At 42.4% G+C, this 23,848-nt stretch overlaps 1 protein-coding gene and 1 long non-coding RNA gene across 12 annotated transcripts in view; both read right to left on the bottom strand.

Annotated features, from left to right (window-relative positions):
• Nucleotides 1–12,639, bottom strand: part of SH3RF2 (SH3 domain containing ring finger 2) — a 132,403-nt gene extending 119,764 nt beyond the window's left edge. For all 11 annotated transcript variants that reach the window (XR_013379710.1, XR_013379711.1, XR_013379713.1 and 8 more), the window contains exons 1-2: nucleotides 12,506–12,639; nucleotides 10,879–11,362 (exon numbers count right to left, since the gene is read on the bottom strand). Coding sequence is in view for 5 of the 11 variants with exons in the window: in XM_077897700.1 (XP_077753826.1) it covers nucleotides 10,879–11,256 (378 nt within the window). In the remaining 6 variants the exon portion in view is untranslated. The remainder of the gene's footprint in view (nucleotides 1–10,878; nucleotides 11,363–12,505) is intronic.
• On the bottom strand, nucleotides 12,628–23,805 carry LOC144314053 (uncharacterized). The gene is made up of 2 exons (XR_013379715.1): nucleotides 23,523–23,805; nucleotides 12,628–12,760 (listed from the first exon to the last, which is right to left on the bottom strand). It is a non-coding gene; the product is annotated as an uncharacterized LOC144314053 (long non-coding RNA).
• Between the last annotated feature and the right edge of the window lie 43 nt (nucleotides 23,806–23,848).

The following is a 23,848-nucleotide window of genomic DNA, read 5'->3' as shown; positions in this document are numbered from 1 at the left end:
TTATTTTCTCATATGAACATATATTGAGTACAAATCTCAAAAATTTCACAATTTATGTGAAAGTAGAAACAACAGTAGCACCCACTTCAGAGGCTTATAGAAAGCATTAAGTGAAATTCTGTTAAGTAAAACTGTTTCACCCAGTGTCTCACCTACAGTAAGTCCTTGAAGATTTATTAATGACAGCATAATTATTAGTTTACATGGTGCTCTCAAAAGACCATAAGCCTTTGAGAGCAAGGACCATATTTATTTTTGTTTATTACTACACCCCAACAAAGGATCTTATTCATAAAAAGCATTCTATATATGTCTGTTGAATGAATGGGAAATAACAACAATACCTCATATTCATTGTCACCAGGTTTACTGTGTGTCATGCCCTGTGCCAAGAATTTTAAACCAAGTATCTCGATTTATCCTCCAAATAGGGCCCTGATTGCTGTTACTCCATGTCTACAATGTTGTAAAATAGCTGTCCAAATGCAGTAAGTGTGGTAGTACTTTAGAAGGGAGTACAAGAAAAGAGTTCACCTTTACTAGGAGCTTACTTTGTCCAGACCCTGGCTAAGCACTTTACAGGTATCACCTTGTTAAATCCTCCCAATAACTTGATGAGGGTGAGCTTTCTATTTCTGTTTTATAGTGATGATGCTCAGAGTTGCTCAGTAACTTGCCCAGAAGCCATAGTCAGTTCATGAATTGAGAGCTGTTGTCTCGAGTAACAGTATAGTCTTATTTACTTATTTTATTGGAAGACTAAGACCAGAAGCAGCAGAAAATTTGAATACATATTTTAAAAACAATACTAAAAAGCATATTCCTCTTATTCAGAAAGAAGTTTTAAAATATATGTTATATATTATATAATATATATATACACACACACACACAAACACATATGTACTTAGGGCAATGGAGAGTTATTGCTTAATTGGTATAGTTTCAGTATGGAATGATGAAAAGTTTTGGAGACAAGTAGTGGTGATGGTTGCACAACAATGTAAATCTATTAACGCCATTAAACTGCACACCTAAAATGACTGAGGTTATATATATGACATAGAATTGGCAGCACGAAGGGTACAAGGGCCATTCTCCTACTTGAAATGCTGCCTTCCCCTTGACAGGATGAGCACTGGGTGTTATTCTGTATGTTGACAAATTGAACACCAATAAAAAATAAATTTATTAAAAAAAAAAGGCTGCCTTTCCTTCATGTTGGAGTTCAGGTCAATTCAGCTCATAACTCCCGTGGCAAATTCTTTTAGAGCCTCTTCCTTTCCTGTTACTGGTCTTCCTGTGACTAAATGTCAATTAACTCGAGATAATGTTTCTCCTAAGATCAAAGGATCACATAAAATTTGTGATATCTGACCTAAAAGTGTAGCCATATGTGGAGTGGCATTTCTTATGTTCTTAGGGTTAGCAATTCTTGAGCTCAGTGGTTTTGAGCTTGGCCCACTGTCTGGAGAGTGCTGTCACCCAAAAAGGTATTTAATAAGGTGATTCACATCTAGAAGATTTCAGTTGCTGCATGACTTTACATCTAATATAACGTGCTGCTCATTCCTCACCTAGCTCTCTTAATGGCTTGATTCAGGAAGAATTCATTCTTGCATCATCAGAGTTATTCCGTGATTCCATGAAGCCAACCATAGACATGCTGTATTTATTTATTCATTCATTCACAAAGTATTTGGGGGTTCCTAAGACAGACCAGGCTGTGGGCTGGGTGCTCTGAGCACCCAGTACTGCGAGACAAAACAAGTTACCCATTCTCCTTGTGCTTGGATAAAAGATTGGAGAAATGACAGAGATTGGAGGTGAACTCAGCTACTATTTGAGTCCTGGAGTCTGAGCCCATGAGCATCTCTGATATGGGGTTGCAGTGGTGCGAGCTTTCAAGACAGAGCCTGGTACAGAGTAAGCACTCAGGACCAGTATGTTGAATGTCCTGTCTTGGCTTCTGAGCTGGGGATCTGGAGCCGTTTGACCCTGAGGATAACACACAAATGCAAGTTGCAGAAAGCTGCTCATGACAAATGGACTTGTCTGTCTTTCCTTGCCTGTGTCCCACCACTTACTTTGTGTGCACTGGCTGGCATTCCTACGTGCTAGGGTTATCGGGTATCCCAACCATTTCAATGGGAAAAAAGAGCTTTGTCTGACAGTGAAGGGGAGACTCCTCCTAACTTGCTGAGTAAGTTCAGTTATCCCCTTGGAACATTGTATGGCTGTACTGAATCCATTAGGGAGACACAGCTCATGGGCCACGAGATGACATGGAACCAGTGTGGCTGTGTAGAGACTATACTACAGAGTGCCTGACATATGTCTTCCCAGTGGCAGTCTAAGGTTAGGTATCATCACCTGGTCTCTTCTGCCTCTGTTTCTTTCTCTCTCTTCTCCAACTTTGATTCTACTCCAGATATCCCTATCCTGTCCTGTCTTCCTTAGCACCCATGTGCCCAGAACAGATGTTCCTTTTTCACTCTCTCCCCATGTCCTTCCTGACCATTGAAACACCTATATTTTCTAGGAAGTTTCTTTTGATTGGCCAAACTTCACTTCCCTCAAACCGAACTACCTCACTGCTTGACATTTTAATAAATCATCATTTCTTGAGTCTAAGACTTCTTTGCCTTAACTGACCTTATGGAGTTATAATTTATACAGAAAAAAATGCACTACTATTAAGAGTAGAGTCTGGTGAATTTAGACAAACCTATACACCATCACATAAAACATTTGCATCCTCCCCCAAGTCACTATATAATATAGTTTTGTCATTTCTAGAATTTTATATAAATGGAATCAGACAGTAAGTCAGACACTCCTTTTTTCATATCTTAACATTTCTAAAATTGGATGTATCCTACAGTGAACACCTAACACAGTACTGTTTCCTTTTTCCTTTAAGTGCTATAACTAAAATGATAACATATCTTCTAATGGATAATATCTTTAAGTCAGGGATATATGCATGCTGTGTGTATGTGTATCACACATATGTGTATATATGTATATATACGTGTATATACATGTATACTGACTAGTTGGTTTTGCCACTAGACAGTAAGCACTGGCAAAATGAGGATCTTAACTTTGCTGTGTTCCCATAGTGCTTAATGCTGGACACTGATAGGAGCTAAATAAACACTACAGAGGGTGGTGATAGTGAGTTTCCAATAGTATTCCAAAAATATCTCCTAATGACAAGAACTTGCCTAAAACTCTTCTTGGAATGAGTCAGTAGTCTCTAACTACAATATGGGTTCTCTTTGCTGGCTCAGTTGCCTTTGCATTAGTATGAGACATTTTCCTAAATTTGTTACGTGGACAATTAATATCATTCAAGGTATTAATAAAAGGGAGGAGAGGGGCACACCACTGTCAAAGAAGTCTGGGAAACATTTCTTATAATTTACCACTCAGAGATTCACACTTCACCAGCATGCTAAAAGTTCTGACAAGTGCTGTCACAAAGAATAAAAATGTTTAGCTCTGTTTTAAGCTTGGGTTTGTTTTACCCCGGAGCTTTAAGGACCATCTATCTATCCATAGATTGCTGAATACATGTTGTGAAAGACTGCTCTAATATAGACGCATGATTGAGAGAGAGAGAGAGAGAGAGAGAAGAAAGAAAAGGAGAAGACCAGGCAAGTGAGGAGAGCTGTATTTGAGCTGGTCCCAGGTCAGCCCAAAGCTACGTAGTGCCATCTGTAATGGGAGAGATGAGGATGCTTTTTGTGAGTAAAAGGGCTGAACAAGCATTCTCCCTTGCGTTCTCGTAATCTCTCTTTATCCTATGAAGGGATGTGTGGGCAGGTAACCTTTCCTAAGAGGTAAGGAAAACAACACAAAAATATGTGTTGGCTAATCCCTTAGGTGACCTGCCTGGAGCGCTCTGTGTGGATAACTGAGGTTGCATCACGAGAGCCTGTTGCCCCACCCCTCTGCCTCGGCTGCCCTATGGGCACTGAGCTGCTGTGTTTGTCCACACTTGAACCAGACAGCTTTAACTGATGAGAAAATAGAAAGAGGTAATAGGCTAGCTCCATAAAACAGAGAGGAGCCCAGCTGCAGGAATTACCCTGGTCATTCAAATGATGGCCAAGTCCTCCTCAAAAACAGCACTGACTCAGTACACGAAGAGATGAACTCAGACTGGGTGAAATCAGGCAGAGATGATAAGAAGTGTACAAGAGCTCCCTTTTCCATTTTAAAAAATATTTTAAACATCAGTAGACAGTAAAATAGACTTTCTTTTTCCTCCTGGTATATATGCCTATGAATTTTAACAGATATCTGGACTCCTATAACTGCCACCACTGTCAGGGTATAGAAGAGTTCCTTCACTCAAGAGAACTCCATCATGCTATCCCTTTCTAGTCACATCCTCTCTCACACCGTCATCTCTGGCAAATACTCAGAACCATTATTTTCCATTTCTATAGTCTTGTCTTTTTAAAACTCCCTTTCCAGGGATCCCTGGGTGGCTCAGCGGTTTGGCGCTTGCCTTCAGCCCAGGGTGTGATCCTGGAGACCCGGCATCGAGTCCCATGTCAGGTTCCCTGGATGGAGCCTGCTTCTCCCTCCTCCTGTGTCTCTGCCTCTCTCTCTCTCTCTCTCTCTCTCTCATAAATAAATAAATAAATCTTAAAAAAAATAAAACTCCCTTTCCTTTCGCTATCCCCTTTGCTTCATTTTTTAATGGAAGTCTCTGCATGGTTATGTGTGGATGCAAAGAATTTCAAATCCCATGCCAGCAGACTTTCTCCTCTACTGTTGCTGTTTTGTTATTTTTCTGTTGCTAACATTTATCAGCATCTGTGATGTGCCAGGCATTCAGATTTTTACATGCATTATCACATTTTAATCTTACAGTAGCTTTATGATATATGCACACCATTATTGTCTCCATTACACAAATATGGAAACTGGGGGTAAAAGAGGTTAAGTGACCTGCCTAAGGCAAATAAATGAATCCCAGCATATACCTAGCTCCATCTGATGACATATTCTTAACATCACGGTAAGCAATAAAAGGGAAGGGATTGTAACTAGGAAGGACGGATAGAGAGAGAGGTTGGGGGCAGAGCCAATTTGGTGCCATATGGTTTTTAGAAAGATAAGCAAATGTGTGTGAAGGTGGAGATCCATCAGGTCTCCTGATTTCACCACCTCAGCTCCTGTCTTTATGTCTTCTTCCACCTGTCACATGTAGTCCTTGCTGACCCAGGTGGCACCTGATTGATGTTTTCATGGGTTTCAGACAGCTTTAGCCCCCTTGCAAATTTAGCAGAAACCTCTGTGTCACAGGACACAGCAGCTAAGACGCAGAAAAGGAGCTGGATACCTTATGGTTTCAACTCAGCCTCAATTCTCTTGTGTATTTTCTGACCTGATTTCTTCCCCCTCAAGGGCTTGCAACACCAGCTGAAGAAGTTTCTAGGACACAGCCACCTGGTCTGTGTGCTGAAGGCGGCAGGTGTGTTCTTGCTAAGCTGGGGCAAGAGAGACAGAAATGTGTGTGGTTGGCATGATGTGTAACAAAGAAGGGAGAAAGTCTGGCCTTGCAACACCCAGGGCAGAGACATTTGTGTTGGGAATAGAGAGGCAGGAGACAGGAGAACTGAAGAAGTTAGGGAAAAATCAGAGACACTGGGAAGTGGAAGCTTCTTGCCTCCAAAAAGGTGTTCATTTGGGCTTGTTATTTGGGGAAGTGAAGGTTGCTAGCAAGTTTTCTTCTGGAATCAGCTCCTACCTCCTTAGGGGTCTTGGAAGTGGGCTGCCAGGCCAGTGCAAGCTGGGAAGAATCATGCATCTGAATCATAGCCATTGATCATGTGGAGAAAAATCAAACAGTCCAGCAATCAGGGTACCAGGGACCATCTTTGGATGACACTCAATCAGCAAGCAGGTCAAGGAGGACGTGCAATTTAGAGTGAAAAGTACTGAGTCACTTCAATAACAATACCAGCTAACATTTTTTTTTTAATTTATTTATGATAGTCACATAGAGAGAGAGAGAGAGAGAGAGAGAGAGAGGCAGAGACACAAGCAGGCTCCATGCACCAGGAGCCTGACGTGGGATTTGATCCCGGATCTCCAGGATCGCGCCCTGGGCCAAAGGCGGGCGCCAAACCGCTGCGCCACCCAGGGATCCCCCAGCTAACATTTACTGAGCACTAAGTATGAGCCAGTCGCCGTGCTAAGAGCTAACTGACATGAATCATCTCATTTATTTCTCCCAACAACTCTCTGAAGTAGGTAACTACTATTATCTCCAGTTCATGGATGGGGAATTGAGGCCCCCAGGTTTAAGGAACTCACAAAGTATACAACTACTGAGCGAGCAGCTGTAGCAGGATTTAAATTCTTGTATTTTTCAAACCTAAGCTTGCAAATTTCACTACTTTCCTACCTGTCTTAATTCAGAAATATTTCTAAAAATTCACATTGTGGGGAGGAAGAGAGATCAATTATTCAGGAGCCTGTAATTTTCCTGAAGGCTTGCAAAGTTCCTTTGGCCTGACTGCCGCATGAAGGAAGCAATAGAACCAGTGGGGTTTGCACTGCCAGGGGCTGTCCAAGAGTCTGTTGATCTTACCTGTTGGTTTGAAATAATTAAATGCTGTAGAAACCTCCAGCCATTTCTCAAGTTTTCTTTTTACCAATAGGCTTGGGAGGGTTTTGGACAGGTAGGCACAATGGACTGTATTTTTCTCTCTTGGGCTGGCACCATGAAGTGTGACTATCGGTTCCACCCTGGCACACTGGCTAGCACGAGAAGCACCAGACCTCTTTGAGCCAACAAAAAAGCTGGAGAGCTCATTTATTAAAAGAGCCTAGGTGAGCAGAACAGACTTCAGGCTTTACAAACCCATAGGCAGGAACTCTTTCAGAGTGTCAGGTTAACATCGTGTCCTCGGAAAGAGGTGTTTTACAAAATGGTACCTTGCAACAACAGGTTATTTATGCCCTCTTTGGGGAGTACTTTATACTTAGTATCATCCTGGGCTGGACTCATCACAGACTCCAGTTCAATAATAATACCTATTACACTCTCCTGCGAGAGGACTATCACTTCTGTGTTTTTTTGGAATTCCTCATGCATGGCAGGGTACAATAAACAGTCAATAATAATGTTTACTATGATAATGATCTTCCAAATGCCTTTCATCTAAGGATCTCAAAGTGTTATGTAAACACTAATTAGTTAAGCCTCACAATGGTTCTCTGTTTTTATAATACATTTTCCGATTTTATAGAATTTTAAATTGAGACCCAGCAAACTTAAGTGGCTTGTCCCAAGTCATACAGCAGGTTTCAATGAATGATAATGATGATGCTATGCATTTACAGGGCATGTGTTTTCTAAGGCAATAAGCATATGTTAAAAAGATAATTTTCACACTATCCTGGAGGGAAGGGGTAGCAAGAATTAACTGTTGACTAAACTGGGTAAACTGAGGAGGCAGGGAGGGCAAGTAACTTGGTGAGGATTTGACTGAGGATGTAAGTACGTCCTCTGATTCTCAGGACAATGTGGCATCCCAGACAATACTCAGTTCTCTTAACTGAGGGATGTATGCCTGCTTTTGCCCTTGCAGAAGATAGCTACATTTTTGGAAGCAGAGACATGCTACAGAATGACAGGCATATTTACATCCAGAAACAGGTTTGTTCATAGCCCCATTGAGAGAAGCAAAGGGGTGAGATGAGCCACTTCAAGTCAGGATGGCTCAGAAAATGACGGGAACGGGGGTGGCTGGTGGAGACTGCCAATTCTGTTCTCTTGCAGAATATCTTTACTAAGGCATGGGCTGCCTGAAAGCAGTAGCCTTCAACAGCCTACTTCTGTGTTCCAGCCCCCAGACAAGGACTTGGTCCAGTGTGGCTCAGATGATGGGCACAACCCCGTCACTGGCACCTTTGTCTGATGTTACAGGTCCTTGGGAAAGAGTTCCAGGGACATGCAGTATCTTACCAGCTGTCTCTTACATATTACCACCTCTCAGTCCCACAGCTCCCTACGCCAGGAGGGGCCTGGGAATCTTCCACAGTTTAAAACCTTGGTCACCGTGGATACATTCCTTGCTACCTTTTCTTAATCTGGCCACATTAAAAAAAGATAAAAACCTGAACAAAAATATTCGAAGATGGGATCCCTGGGTGGCGCAGCGGTTTGGCGCCTGCCTTTGGCCCAGGGCGCGATCCTGGAGACCCGGGATCGAATCCCACGTCGGGCTCCTGGTGCATGGAGCCTGCATCTCCCTCTGCCTGTGTCTCTGCCTCTCTCTCTCTCTCTGTGTGTGACTATCATAAATAAATAAAAAAAAAATTAAAAAAAAATATTCGAAGATGTCAGAGACTTCCTTCCTCCCAGTCTGGCGACACTCTCCTAGTCAGTGAAGATACTCCACCAGGAGGCAAGTCAGACTTTGCTGGGTGGGGGGGAGGGGAGAGGTTGTCGGGTCTTAGAAATTCAAAGGAGGATTTGCTGACCTCAGATAGAGCCCTATTCTCTATAAACAAGGCACTTGAGAGAAGTTTAGTGCCCTACCCCCACCCTGCCTTTTCCAGGCCTGTGGATTCTGATTGATGACTAGACCTTGGGCTAACAGGAAGCCTGCAAGAAGGGCACCAAGCCCTTTTCAGGAATGCAGTCACACATACAAGCACAATGGCAATAAAAAGTCTGCAGTGAAGAAATCACACCAATGCCCACTGCTTCCCGCTCACATTTTTGACACATTCCCCTACTACATGGGCAGCTTGGAGATGTAGGGAACAGAAGGAGGTAAGCCACTGAAAGGAGTATTTTAGAAAAGTGTCCTGACTGCACATCATAAGCCTATTCTCCAGTGCGGGAAGGAATCTGCGAAGACCCTCCCACCCACTGTTACTCTTCACAACAGAGTTGGGGGGACTCTGCTGTTAGATTTAAAGCTGTTCAACACCAAAGAAACAAACAATCCAATCATGAAATGGGCAAAAGACATGAAGAGAAATCTCACAGAGGAAGACATAGACATGGCCAACATGCATATGAGAAAATGCTCCACATCACTTGCCATCAGGGAAATACAAATCAAAACCACAATGAGATACCACCTCACACCAGTGAGAATGGGAAACATTAACAAGGCAGGAAACCACAAATGTTGGGGAGGATGTGGAGAAAAGGGAACCCTCTTACACTGTTGGTGGGAATGTGAACTGGTGCAGCCACTCTGGAAAACTGTGTGGAGGTTCCTCAAAGAGTTAAAAATAGACCTGCCCTATGACCCAGCAATTGCACTGTTGGGGATTTACCCCAAAGATTCAGATGCAATGAAATGCCGGGACACCTGCACCCCGATGTTTCTAGCAGAAATGTCCACAATAGCCAAACTGTGGAAGGAGCCTCGGTGTCCATGGAAAGATGAATGGATAAAGAAGCTGTGGTTTATGTATACAATGGAATATTCCTCAGCCATTAGAAACGACAAATACCCACCATTTGCTTCAACGTGGGTGGAACTGGAGGGTATGATGCTGAGTGAAGTAAGTCAATCGGAGAAGGACAAACAGTGTATGTTCTCATTCATTTGGGGAATATAAATAATAGTGAAAAGGATTAGAAGGGAAGGGAGAAGAAATGTGTGGGAAATATCAGAAAGGGAGACAGAACATAAAGACTCCTAACTCTGGGAAACAAATTAGGGGTGGTGGAAGGGGAGGAGGGCGGGGGGTGGGGGTGAATGGGTGACGGGCACTGAGGGGGGCACTTGATGGGATGAGCACTGGGTGTTATTCTGTATGTTGGTAAATTGAACACCAATAAAAAATAAATTTATTAAAAAAATAAATAAATTAAAAAGAATAATGAAATGTAAAAAAAAAAAAAAAGCTGTTCACTTTAGGTAAGACTTCACAGAAGGCAGCCTTGACTTTCTAAGTATGCCAGTAACCCAGGTCACAGCTTTCTGTGTCTGCTCTGACACACTGACTCCTGGGGTGACAGTGCACATAATCCTGCTGGACTCACAAGGACTGCGTCCCTCCTCTCAAGATGTGTCCTTAACACAGCTTCCCACAAAAGGCTTGCAGCAAGGTCAGATAGAGTCCTCAGGATCCAATCACATGGCTGGATAGAATGATTCGCGTTATCCAAACACCAAAAGAGTTCCTATGATCTCCTGTGCACCACTGCCGGGCCTTTGTGGTTATGGCAGCCACCGAGGTGCATTTTATGTATGTTTGATTCATTTTGTAGAGTTAGACATCTGCAGGGCTCCTGTACACACGTGTTGTACTTCACAGCCCAGCCTTCCTATCAATCAGTCCACCCACAGATATGCTTTCCTCCTGCACAGTCTTTGGGTGTTCAAGTATCTTGATAACTTCGAACAGATCATGAATGAGCACTGTCATAATAGCACTTCAGGACTGGAGGTGGGAAGATGGAGTTGGGTAAAATTAAAACAAAACCTGACATTTAACTTCTCAAAGATCTCAAAAGCAAAAAGCAGCTGGATTTGTTTTCTCTTTTTCCCCCTCCTCTGCACATTTCCTGTGCACTGGTTTGGCCTCAAATAGCAGAAGTGAAAGGTGAAAAATAATCACGAAGGCTTTCTTTGTGCTAGTACCTTCTAGACAAGCAGCATGGGGAGACCTCAACAATTCTAAGAATTTCTGGATGGATAAGATAGGCTCAGGATTCCACCAAGTTTCAGTAAAATGATCCCTGCCCATAGAAACTTCTCTCTGGGGAATCACTGGCAGCACTCATTGAAATGTAACTATAGGAAGATAATTCCTAGCTGCTGGTATACACAAATCCAACCTCCAAAGGGACACAATACGAACAAATAAGATCTTTCTTACCCCATCCATGTGGATTCTGATATTAGGCACCAGTCGGAAAGGGCTGGACTGCAGACCTCTGGGGTCAGTCCTGCTTTTCCTGCTGTCCTGCGAGGTCAGCACACCAGGCCTGCGGAAGGAGCCCCCTCTTCCAGAGCTCTGCCCTGAGCGCACACCATCTAGAAGACGCACGAGCAGCAGGTTGGCCGGCAGAGCTTCGATGCTGCAAAACACCAGGGTCCTGCATTCGGGGCACCTCAGCTCCTTGTGAGCCTTGAAAATCCTCTGGAGACATGGTTTGCAGAAGGTGTGCTGGCAAGGGAGGACTTTGGCTGTGACGTCGAGCTTTTCAAAGCACACGGGGCACTCCAGAAGATCAAGTAACGTCAAATCATCCATTTTATTTTAAAACTCCAATCCTGATCTGGAGGGGCAAAGTCTGCATGGTAGGGTGAGCTGAGCCAAGGAGGCAGATCCAGTCTCTTGGGAGTGTCAGAATTCCTGCCTGTGTGAATGAGAAAGGAAGAGATGAAGAAAATGGGACTGCTCTGAGAGGTATATCCCACCTACATGGAGGCAGTGTCTCATAAGGCAGTTTGCAAGTACTTTGTTCCAGCACCCAAGTTTCAAATGACTCATTCTGATTCAGTGCTAGCAGGTATGAGGCTCAACTCCTGCCTGCTGGAGGATCTCAGGGAGCATTCTCCATGGTGACTGACTACTTACTCATTGCTTCTGTGTGTGGAAGCAAGAGCAAGGAGACAAAACTGGCTGGTTGAGGTGGCCTGAGGGCTCAAAGGGGGTTCTTTTCCCCACCAATCAGTTTCAGTTCTCACATCAAGGGCCCCCCCAAAATGCAATTTCTGTGAAGTCATCTAGTCCTCCTTCTTCCCCTAGGTTTATCTGTTATCTGCAGAACAGACAAGTTTATATAGACAAGTTTATCTGAATCTCATGCAGATGTAGGATTAGCTCCTTCATTATGCATCTTCCCCCATTAGTTTGTTCTAGCAACATATGAGAAAAAGTTCTATGAGAAACACATTTTCAAAAACTGTTTGCCTTAACCACAGGCCAGGATGCTTGGAAGCTTTTTTCCCCCCTTCCTTCTCTCCTTTCGTCCCTCCCTCCATCCCTTTCTTCCTTCTTTTCTCCCCCCTTCTCTCCCCTGATTATTCTAGCCTCAGAGACAAGATTCCTCCCACAGGGTGAAGTCACACAGCCTGTTTAGTTACTTTGACAAGTGTTCTCAGTTTCATCTGAAACAGATCCCAATTCTGGATTGTGGTCACAACCAAAAAAAATCAAGATGGAACAATGTATACAGGTGTGAGTATGTGTGTGTGTGTGTGTGTGTGTGTGTGTGGTCTGAAAACATCCTTATTCCAGAAAGTTTCCTTTTAGACGTCTGAAAAGAAGTGTCCAGTTGAAAGAGATCTCCCAGGAAGAGGTCACCTGTCCCTCACAAATGCCAAAATTGTGCACAGCAGCCCCGGAGGTTTGGGAGGTTCAGCCCAAGGGCGGGTGGCCCGCCAGTAAGCAAAGCAGACATGACACACCAGGAGGAGAGAGGGCGCCTTGCCTTCCTGAGACAACTCTCCCAAGGCGTCAGTTCTGGGGAGATGTGTGTGTGTGGGGGGGCACTAACCTTGAGCACAGAACCCCAGCTGAGTTCAGCTCAGCGCGATCCTCCATCCTCGGCTTGGCCAGGCTCCCTCCAACTCGCTTCCTTTTCCCCAAGAGCCGCTGCGCTTTGAAAACTTTAACAACTCTGAGTCTTACTCATTTCAAGGATCGCCTTACTCAGCCCTGTTAACGCTTTCACTGCCTGGCAGGCAGCAGCGCTTTTCTCGGGAGTTCACCCTCTGCTGCCCATCGTTCCTTTGTGTAACTGAGTTGATTTCTGGGAAAAGATTATAAGGGACAAAATATAAGCCAGCCCCTAAGGCTAAATATTTGCAGTTGATATTTTCACTTTTCTCATTTTGTCTCCTATCCCAGAAGTTGAAACATGCTCGGTTTATAAACATGCCAAGGTGACTGTGTGTATTTTAAACCTTTATAAGGATTTGCTGAAAAGGTCAAACATATTAACGGTAGCTATAACAGAGATAAGCCCGCCACCTAAAAAGTACTGCTCCTTGAAAAGCAGTCAGTCCTTGAATTTGTACATTTGAGACGGACCTTTAGTGATCTCTTTTGCTCAATCTCTTTAAATTAAAAAAAAAATCGTATCATGGTAGTACATGTACACCTTTGAAAAATCACAGCACAGAAGGGTTTTGAAGAAGGAATGGTTTCAGTCTCTCTCCCTGCCCCATGCTTGCTGGAATCTTTCCATAGCTCCAAATAATGCTAATACTTTGATGTCTTGATTTATCTGTAACACATTTCATGTAAAGTTACATAGTTATTCCATAAAGTAAATACTCATGATAATCTTACCCCAGAGTAGCCCTTATCTGTGCTAAGCACTGTTCTACTTTACCTATATAACTCAATCCTGTTAGTAAGCCAGTAATACACTATACTCTTCTTTACCCTCATTTGCAAACAAGGAAACTGAGACACAGAGAGGTTAAATAACCCATTCCAGGAGTCACAGCCAGCAAGAGACAGGTGTTCCGTGCTCCGTACTACCATGTCCTATGGTGATACAGCTTTAAGGGGAGGAGATGGTTGGAGGGAGCTAAACTGCATCTGGGGATGGCAGGAAGTCAAAAGATAATGACCCAAGCTGACCAATCAACTTCCTTTGCAGATGAGCTGTGCCCAGAGAGATCAAGAGATTCCTTCAAGCTGCCCAGTAAGTTAGGGGCAGAACTGGGACTAGAAACTGGTATTCTTTTTTTTTTTTTTAAACTAAATCTCTTCTTTCAACTTAAGGATGACAGTTCTTTATGATGCAGAAAGCACTTAGCTACAGCTCCATGGGAATATCTTAAGAGGGGACCAAGACGCCAGATGACAGGTGGTGGCGGATTACATGTTTTACAAAATTTTTCCATGTTATTTCTGAAAAAGAAAAGATGCATGGAGCTCACAACAGAGGAGAGCATTAGGATGCAGCAGATGAAGTCATCTGTCCTCTGAGCACAGAGACCTGATTTGAGTACATGCCAATTTCAGAAACCATTTTCAACTCTTTTTCTCATCTCTCTTTATGAAGGTTTTTTTTGGCTTCCACAACATCAAATCCAATTCTGTTGCCTGTTCTCCTTCAATTAATTTCCACTTTTATAAATTCTATTTTCATCAGGAAGTCTCTTATCTGAGGCCCTTTGCTGTCCCTTACTTTTTCCCACTTGGTAAAGCTGAGCCCTCTCCTCTGTGAGCTGCTCTGCAAACCCCTCACCCTCTAGAAAGGTCTGCTCCAGTGCTATAACTCCTGCTGCAGAGGTGAACAACATCCTTCCTCTTTCCCTCTCTTGTTCTTAAACATATTCTACCTCCCTTAGATGCCCAAATTTGCACCACATGAACATGGACACACATACTTGCATAAAGACAAAAGCACACATAACCTTAAGAGTAACATTTGCGAAGTACTTGCTATATATCATGGACCAGTGCTAAGAGTTTAAACAGATTATTTCATTAAATCTTCCCAACCACCCAATAAGGTAGGTGCCATAACTTTCTTAGGATTACAAAGCTTCTGATCTGAACCCAGGCTGGCCCAATCCCAGGGGCTGTGTTCCTTTCCATTATTGCTTCCCACATTATAAAGTCCTGGACGTGCCGTAAGTATACCCATATCTCTTTATTGTGTAAATCCATTCACATTTATATATGTCCATATGTACACACCAGCTGATCTCAGAGCCAACCTAAAACAAAATGATACAAAATGCCCAGTCTCATGCATTTCCATGCCATTGTGTGACCAGTTGTCTCAAGTAGCTTCGAACCCTCCTATCCCTGACAAAACTCAAACACTAGCTGCATTCCAGGAAGGCAAGATAGATCTAGTAGGCTGCTCTGCACTATCTGACAACTGAAGATTCAGCAGAATACAAGTGTGATGGTAGATTCTTAGGTGCTAGTGAAAGACAGAGAAAGTTTACACTGAACAGGAGTGGTCTTTTAGCACCTCTTAATTCACACCTTGTAGGTGGTCCCCACCACCACCCACGTATGAGGTTAGTCTTGGTAGAAACTTTTGAAGCTTTTGAAAAAAGGGGAGAGTTTTAAATGAGGATTTCATCCTGGCTTACCCAAATGCTACCTTGGCATCAAATCAGATGAACAAGTAGTCCTCAAAAATAAACAAAAAGGTGAACTATGTATGCCTTCCCAGACTCCAGGCTCAGGCCACCACCTCTATTGCTTCCACCCTGAATCAAAACTCCTGTTTATATCTGTACTGGTATATAATGATTACACACTGTACTTTTTTATTTTTTAAAAAGATTTTATTTATTCATTCATGAGAGATACAGAGAGAGAGAGAGAGAGGCAGAGGGAGAAGCAGGCTCCCTGCAAGGAGCCTGATGCGGTGCTTGATGCCAGGACCCCAGGATCACTCCCTGAGCCAAAGGTAGACGCTCAACCACTGAGCCACCCAGGTGCTCCACAGACTGTACTTTTTCAATACCTTTGTGATATTTATGAGTTTCTGCTGGTTTGTATTTACAAATATATCTCCATTTATGTTAAACAAACTCCATCCCCAAATCTGTTCATATTGTTCCCCTGTTCACAACTCTTCAGTAGGTTCTGATTGACCTTAGATAAAATCTAAATCCCTTTTGTCTTACCAGGCCCTGGCTCCTGCCTGCCTCAATTTACTGCACATCTCCCCTCACCCACCCACACTAGTTCCACTGGCTTTTTCTCTATATTCAGGGCAGTTTCAGTTTTTCCACTGGAATGCATTTGTTTATGCGCTTTGTCTGCAACATTTTCTAGTTACACTCTTCCTCCTCCTCTCTTCCTAGTTACTCTCTCCGACCCTTTGCTTTTTTAAACCCCTCCTCTGCAAGTTTTAGTTTAAATGCCACTTCCTCAGGGAAGCCTTTCTTAATTCTCGCGATTAGAAAGTTTATCATCCTACATTTATCCTTCATTGCAGTTATCACAATCATAATTCAGTAATTATAATGATTTAATGCCTGATTCCCCAAACAGACAAGCTCCAAGAAAAGCAAGGTACCTATGTGTCTTGTCACTGCTCTTTGCCTTAAAACTAACACAGTGACTGGCATGTGGCTGATGCTTATTAAATGCCTTGAATGGTTCACTAATGAATCAATAAATGAAAAAACTGTGTCTGGGCGTATGTATACCAAACTGTTTTTTTTTGTTTTATGAGTAGGCCCTATGCCCAATATGGGGCTTGAACTCACAACCCTGAGATCAAGAGTCCCATGCTTTGTGCACTGAGCCAGCCAGGTGCCTCCCCCACAAACTGTCGATAATGGTTTTACCTTGGACACTTCCTGGGTGCCACTTCGAATATTCTTAGCCTCATCTCCTAGGCTAAGGAATTTGGCCAGATTCAGGCGTACGCTACCTGGCAGTGTCTTTCCTGACATATAACTCTTGCCTCCTGCCCTGCAGCTTCTTTGGTGTTGCAATATGGGATAATTCTGGGAGCTTGCTCTATACTCACATGTGCATGATCCAGGACCGTCCTGGACTAATGGTAAATCTAAGGAGGACTAAAGGAAGATAAACACTTCCTCCTTTCATCTTTTGGAGTAGGCAGTCCTGAGATTTCATAAGGTTTTTCATAAGGTTCTGTGTGATGAGTACCATTCAACTATTGAGTGGCTAATGCAATAATGTACCTTTGTATTGTTTCTTCCTCATTCTCTATATCACTCCATCCCTAACCCTTGCTCTCAAATTAACTACCTTAAAGCAAGTAAGCAGCAAGCAAGCCTTTGTTTCAGGCTAAGACAGTTTCTTTCCAATTTAAAATTAGGTCACAAAACAACTGTGCATTTTTTGTCAATCAAATTTACTTATTTATTGGAATTATAATTTTAGAGTTATGCTGTTTTCATTTGACTGGCTCTTATCCCTTTGGTGGTCTCAGGATCTTTGCCCTAAAGTTAATCATTTGTAAAGCAATCCATAAACCCACCAAAAGGCTTCAAGTAATTGGAAACCTAAAGCATTGTAACTGAAGGGATCACGAAAACTTTCTTGACTGTTACTGGACTCTTGTTGGTGGAGCCCAAGTTTTGTACTTCTTTGCTCTCTTTCCTCAGTATCTAGTATAAATTTGGAAATGTTTTAAACATTTAAATGAAGCTTCATTTTAACCTGTTTCTCTGACAGTAAATTTGTCCTGGTGATTTTGGTTTTCTAACGATACTGGGAAACCTTTGGAACTATTCAAGGAGAGAAATGATTGGAGGAAAGTGGGAAACTTTCCAATAGTAGAAAAATGAAGAAAAGTGGAATAGCAGGGTTTGAATGGCTATGAGACATTCTTTCCTTCTTTGAAAGATGCAGGCCTGGAATGAAGTTGACTGTGACATTTCCTCTCCAATCAGGAGGATGTTTGTAGGTGAAGAGTGTATTTTCAGATATTGGTGTGCAGTAACTAGACCCAGAGTAAAGTGACCCAAATTCCTAGCAAGGATAACTCCATCCCGCATTTTCTAGAGATGACTTATGGTCCTTAAGTTTAATGAGAAACCAGCAGTCAAGGACATGGTTTTAATCCAACAGATCTGGTTTGGATCTCAGCTTTGCCACTCACTAGATAGGAAACTTGGGCAAATTATTACATTCCTCTGTTCCTTGATATCCTTTTTTTTTTCTTTTTAAAAAGATTTTATTTATTTATTCATGAGAGACACAGAGAGAGAGGTGCAGAGACACAGGCAGAGGGAGAAGCAGGCTCCATGTAGGGAGCCCCACGTGGGACTCAATCCTGGGTCTCCAGGATCATGCCCTGGACTGAAGGCAGCGCTAAACCGCTGAGCCACCCAGGCCGCCCCTTAAATTCCTTATGTATAAAATGAAGTTAGTAATAGGACCTATCTCATTGATTTGTTCTGAGGAGTCAATGAAATGATGCATACAATAAATGCTTAATAGATGTAAGATTCTTCTTATGTTTCTTTTTTTTTGCAAGCAGATCCCATAAGAGAACCAAGAGCCATCTTCTCTAATCCAAACTAAACCCAAAGAAGAACATGCCAGACCATGTGGTTGGTCAGTTCTTTATGGACAAAGATACTCTAATGCAATGAATCCCTAACTTCAGTCATTTGCATCCTATCTTTGTGCTGTTTGCCAGACATTTACAGAGGCTTTCTCCTTGTTGTAATCAGAGGAGTGAAGTAGAAGGTGGTAACTTTCTTACTGCGTGAGTCTGTGTTAACCATTTTGTGTTAGGGGTGTATCATAAAGGAAATACAATGACTACAAAGAGCCAAATGAAGGCCAGAACCTTACCCATTTTCTGTGCCATAAATGGTGGCTCACCACCTCTGCATCTAGTGGGGGACTCTTACTTGTATTTCTTACTCTTCATTTTCAACAGAAGATAATAATCTACTAAAATAGTTGTATTCTTTCGGCTTTAAGATAAGGCAATTCTAAAGGCTGTTGTGTGAAAAAAGAAAGTAGGAAAAGTAAGTTAGAATGCATCTTACCATTCTATTAATATTTAAAAAATAATTCAGCTGGCCGAATCTAAGTGAAGTATGTAGTAACTTACTGTGTTGTACCAATGTCAATTTCCTAGTGTTTATACTGTACTATATAATAAGATGTTACCATTGGGGGAAGCTAGTTAAAGGATGTAAGAGACTTCTCTGTATCATTTTTGCAACTTTTTGCGTTCATGGTTATTTCAAAATATAAAGTTAAAAAAAAGAAAAAAAGAAAAGAAACCAGTAAATATGCAAGTATTTGCAAATATGTCCCTACCCTTTGACCCTGAAATACTACTTCTAGAGATTTATACTAATGTAATAGATATATACCCAACCATGTCCCTCATTTAATTATTTATAATAGTGAAATGTTAAAAACATTGTTAATGTTCAATAATAATAGCAGAGCAGGTAAATAAACAGGGATATATATATACACACTCAAATACTATACAACTATATAAGAAATGATAGTGGAGATGTATATTTAATGACATGAAGGGCAAATATGGAAACTTACAAGCTGTATGAGCCCAAGTTATTAAATAATAATACATAGATATATAATATTGAGACTAGAAGAATGTATGCCAGAATGTCAGCAACAGTTATTTCTGGCCTCTGGACCTATTGGCTGATTTAATTTTTTTCATTTTGTTCACGTGTTTTTCTCATTTTTCTACAATGAACATGTTACTGGTGTAAAATTTCCAAAGATAATGAAGATAGCTTAAATCACTATAGATTTACTAAAACATTCACAACGGGGAGTTAAATCCTATAATGCTAATACCCTATGCATTACCATTGGTAAGACAGCCATTAAAAAGAAAAATAAATTACAAAGTTCCGAAACTGCTGTACGTCAATGTTAATCCATACTAGATACTGTGCCTTACAAAAGAAAAGGGCTGTGATCACTCCTAACCGGTCTTCCTCCTCTTCCTTTACTGTTTCCTTTCTGATGAAATCAGAAAATGTTTTGATTCAAAACCATGAGCAGGATGCAACCTTAATTCTTATTACACTCAGGACAAGTCTGTGCAAAAGCTGACAGTTTGCCTAGGCTATTGGGTAACCACAGTCTTATACTTTTGATCACAGGTGGGAAAATTGCAAAACTCAGTAATTCCCTAAATACCCTGATTAGTCCTAGATGTCTCCTCATAGGTAGGTCTTCCAGGATATGAAATACATGAGAAGCAAATATCTTCCTCTTTTTTTTTTCTAAAGAATTAAAATTATTTTCCTATGACTTACTACAAACATTTGTCAAATCAATTAGAGATTTCTTGGGCCCTCTAATGGTGATAATTATACATTAATTATATAATATTATGTTATTTACTCCTTTGGCCTTATAAATTGTATCTCTCTTCCACACAATCTCTGTTTCATGGTGCAGGAACTATCCCTGTATTGTGCATTTGTGCCTGACACTGGTAAGTGCTTAATAAATATTTGCTGAGTGATGAGGATGACTCACTTGTGTTTGGAATTCTTACTGCATTCCTAGGGAGAAAGCTTGGGATTGCTTTGGAAACTCACCTCTATCACTAACAGTTCTGTGACCCTGGATACTCAACAGCTTAAGCCCATCCAGAAAAGTGTTATCACTAATATGTACTTCTCAGGCTTGCCACAAGGAATGAACTTCCTAATATATGCTGGTAGCCTTTGGAACAGTATCTGCTGCATACAAGTTGCTTGAAAGATACCAGTCGACAATATCTGAATTCCTCTTTTTGTCCTAGCTGTGATTTACCTCTTTCTGCAATTGTTTCGAACTTACTATAATGGTTAAGAGCATATAGTCTGGAGCCAGAAGGTCTGTGCCAACTTATTAAATAACAGTGTGACCTAGAGCAAGTTGATTAAACATTCTATACTTGGTTTTCTCATCTGGAAAACGGGGATGGTAATAATAGCACTTACTGCATAGGATTATTATGAGCATATAGTAAGAAAATGCTCATAAAATGCTTCAAAGAGTGTGACAGAGAGTAAGTGCTCAGTAAAGGTCAGCTATTATTCTCTTACCAGGCCTCTTATTATCTATCATGTTGCATCTAAAGTATAGTTTAAAAGTGAGCCCAACTCCTGGTTTCTTTTCCTGAAGGAGTTATTTACTCTGATTTGGTCATGAAATGACTGTCAGCTCACAGAGCAGCTACCCAGAGGCTTATTTGGTCTTGGGCACTGCAGCACCCTGTAGAACTTTAAGAGGGGGCGGGGTTGGTTATTATGTCGGAATAAATAATAACTATTAACTTTATTTTGTGCCAGATTCTGTGCAAAGAACTATAACCCTATTATTACTCCCATTTTAATAGAGGAAATAGAGGCATAGAGTGGTTATACTTTGCCCCAGCCAGTGTTTGGAGAAGTCAGGCCTTACGCCCAGAAAGTCTGCACTGTTAACCACCAAGTCATCCCATTTGCTGCATTTATCATAAAAAAGAGGCTATTTTAATCAATACTTATTGCAATTTTGATTGCAGATTTTTTAAAAAGATCTTATTTATTCATGAGAGACTCAGAGAGAGGCAGAGACATAGGCAGAGTGAGAAGCAGGCTCCGTGGGGAGCCTGATTTAGGACTTGATTCCAAAACCCTGGGATCAAAACCTGAGCCAAAGGCAGACTCTAACAAAAAGCAAAACCAAAAAACAAAACCAAAAACAAAAACAAAAAACAAAGGCCAACTCTGAACCACTGAGCCACCCAGGCATCCCTGATTGTAAATTTTTATCTTTACTACCACTCAGGAGAGCCCAGACTTGGAAACAAAAGCAGCCTTCACACAGTAACATCAGGTTAATCTATTAGAAACAGAAAGGGAAATAAGCCTGAAACACAAAGGGAGGGAATATAGGCGGCACTTCCTTTCTAGATAAAATGAGAAACGCCAAAAAACTAAAAACTAGTCAACACATTTGGATAAAAAGCCCTTTGGTTTTTAATAACAAATGAAGAATCTCCTAAATATAACCAGACTTGTTACCTCATTTTGTTTTTCATGCCCAATTTATGACTGAATTAACTTTTCAGCTAGAATTCTAAAATGTATTTGTCCTGCTAGGTCTAGTTCTCCATTTGCAATATTATATTTGTGTCCCTTAGCTAAGGGTAGAGTAAGTATTGGAGTATGGAGTATGGTGGACAGTTCATCTCTTGATGCTACTCTCCAAACTCAACCACTCCTTGTCCCTGGCTTAGTACAATAATGCCAAAATGTACATTATCTATTGAAATTTTATTTTTTTTAATATTTTATTTTTTTAAAAGATTTTATTTATTTATTCATGAGAGACACAGGGAGAGAGGCAGAGACATAGGCAGAGGGAGAAGCAGACTCTCTGTGGGAAGCCTGATGTGGGACTCAATCCCCAGACCCCGGGATCATGGTCTGAGCCTTAGGAAGGCAGATGCTCAACCACTGAGCCACCCAGGTGTCCCATCTATTGAAATTTTAAATGTGTTTCTTTTTACTCAGTAATTTCCCATTTAGAATTTTATTCAAGAGAAATGCCCACAAAATATGCAAAGATACAAACAAGGGTATTTACTGTTTCATTGTTTGTAATTAAAGATAAATGGAGCTAGCTGAAATATCCAGAAGGAAGGGACTGGGGAAGTCATACAGAGGAATAAATAGGTAAAGCTGTATACACTGACATGGATATAATGGAAAAGAAGTCTGTAGGCAGTGCTCATCACACTTATGATATTACAGAAAGATTTTGTAAGGACAGACATCAATGACTGCAAAACTCAAATGCATAAGGGGGCCAGACTGGTTTTATAAATGGGTCAGGTAGGGACTGTGACAACCTTGAGAACACACCCTATGTGAAAGCAACTGACACCACTGACGGCACTCGGCTTCAGCTAATCTCTGCTAATGAGTTTGCAGATCTTTGGATTTTGCCTGAAAACCTATAAATCATGGTATTTTTCATGCTACTTTGTGATAGCCTATTTACTTCTCTGCCACCTTGAAAGCTCCACGAACATATTTCAGTTGAACCTCCTGATTTTTATTTTGTAGCAACCATTAGAAATACTTAAAATATATTGTAAGTGCTCATCTGTGAACTGGATTTGCCTTGTAGACTCCCCACCTCTAAAATATCCTTAGCAATGGCTATCTCTGAAGAATCATATTTTGGGACAATATCAGAGTATGGTCTTCCACTCTTCTATCTACACAGAGCTTTAGATTTGAGGGTGTGTTTGGCCACGGCAAGGACCAGTTTACTGGTAGAGGTAAGGGGCAAGGGATCTTTACAATAAGGAGTGAGGGCTCAGGCCTCCCCTGCGAACTAGAAATTCATTCCTCCACCAGGTTCTGGAGGTAGGCCTTGTCCTGGTGGAAGGAAGGGGAGAGTGGGCAGCTGTTGGAAATGTTAGGTCCACAGTGCTCTGTAGAAAGGCTGCGTCCCCTAATAGGGCCGCGTCTAGCAGGGCCCTGAGCCACACGGGAACAACCTTGTGCATCACAAGCCTCTTGATCCATAGCTGGTCCTGGGGCCGTGACTCTCCTACGGAGAAACAGAGGGTGTAGCTTGTAGGAGTGTCCACTTCTTCCGTGATAAAGACGATCAGATCAGGAGAGCGCCCTGGTCAGACATGCTTCCTTTCCTGTTCCTGGAGACCTCGCCGTTGGCCAGTGACCACTACCAGGAAGGAGCTTCTGGCTCAGCGCCCAGTAGCCTCTGGGCCTAGAGCACATGATCCACCCTCCACCAGAAGGCAGCGCCGCACAAGCCTCACGTGGCGGGTCATGCCCCTGTCAAGGGCTTATTAGCTGCCCAGGGCATGTCCCATCCCCTGCTTCTGACCCCACTGGCCGTGGGTCCCTAGAGCAGAAAGCAATTGACTGGAAGACCTGGCGCTCGGGGAGAAGGTAGTAAAAGGCGGAACCTCGAACTTCCACTCTGAGCAGCTGCAGCAGCGACATGAAGGGGGAGACCGAGAAATGTAGGGGCACCACTGCCCCGGCCCCAGGCCCTCGCCCCCCACCCCCCCCCACGGTGGCACTCACCTTCCTCCCACGCATCCACAGCCACCTCAGGGGGGTTTCGGTAGGTTCCGAGTTTGAGCAGGTAGCAGAGATGCCCAAGCTGGGGTTGGGCAAGAGCTGAGGGGGGGCTCGAGGCCCCCCCCCCGACACCTGCGAGCGGGGCCAAGACCATGTCCCTCAGTAACTCCTCCCGGATGTTCTCTGGGTAGCAGACGTACGGCTCTGCCCTCGTGTGGAGGGGGATCCGGCTCAGGAAATTCTCCTGAAACTTGCACACGTCGCGCGCACCTCGGGGCCGGGGGGGGGCGGGGGGTCCTCGCCCCGTCCTCGCGCGGTCCTCCGCTAAG

This window comes from Canis aureus, chromosome 5 (assembly GCF_053574225.1).
Source record: "Canis aureus isolate CA01 chromosome 5, VMU_Caureus_v.1.0, whole genome shotgun sequence".
NCBI classification, from domain to species: domain Eukaryota; kingdom Metazoa; phylum Chordata; class Mammalia; order Carnivora; family Canidae; genus Canis; species Canis aureus.
This window is presented reverse-complemented; position numbering and strand designations above follow the sequence as displayed.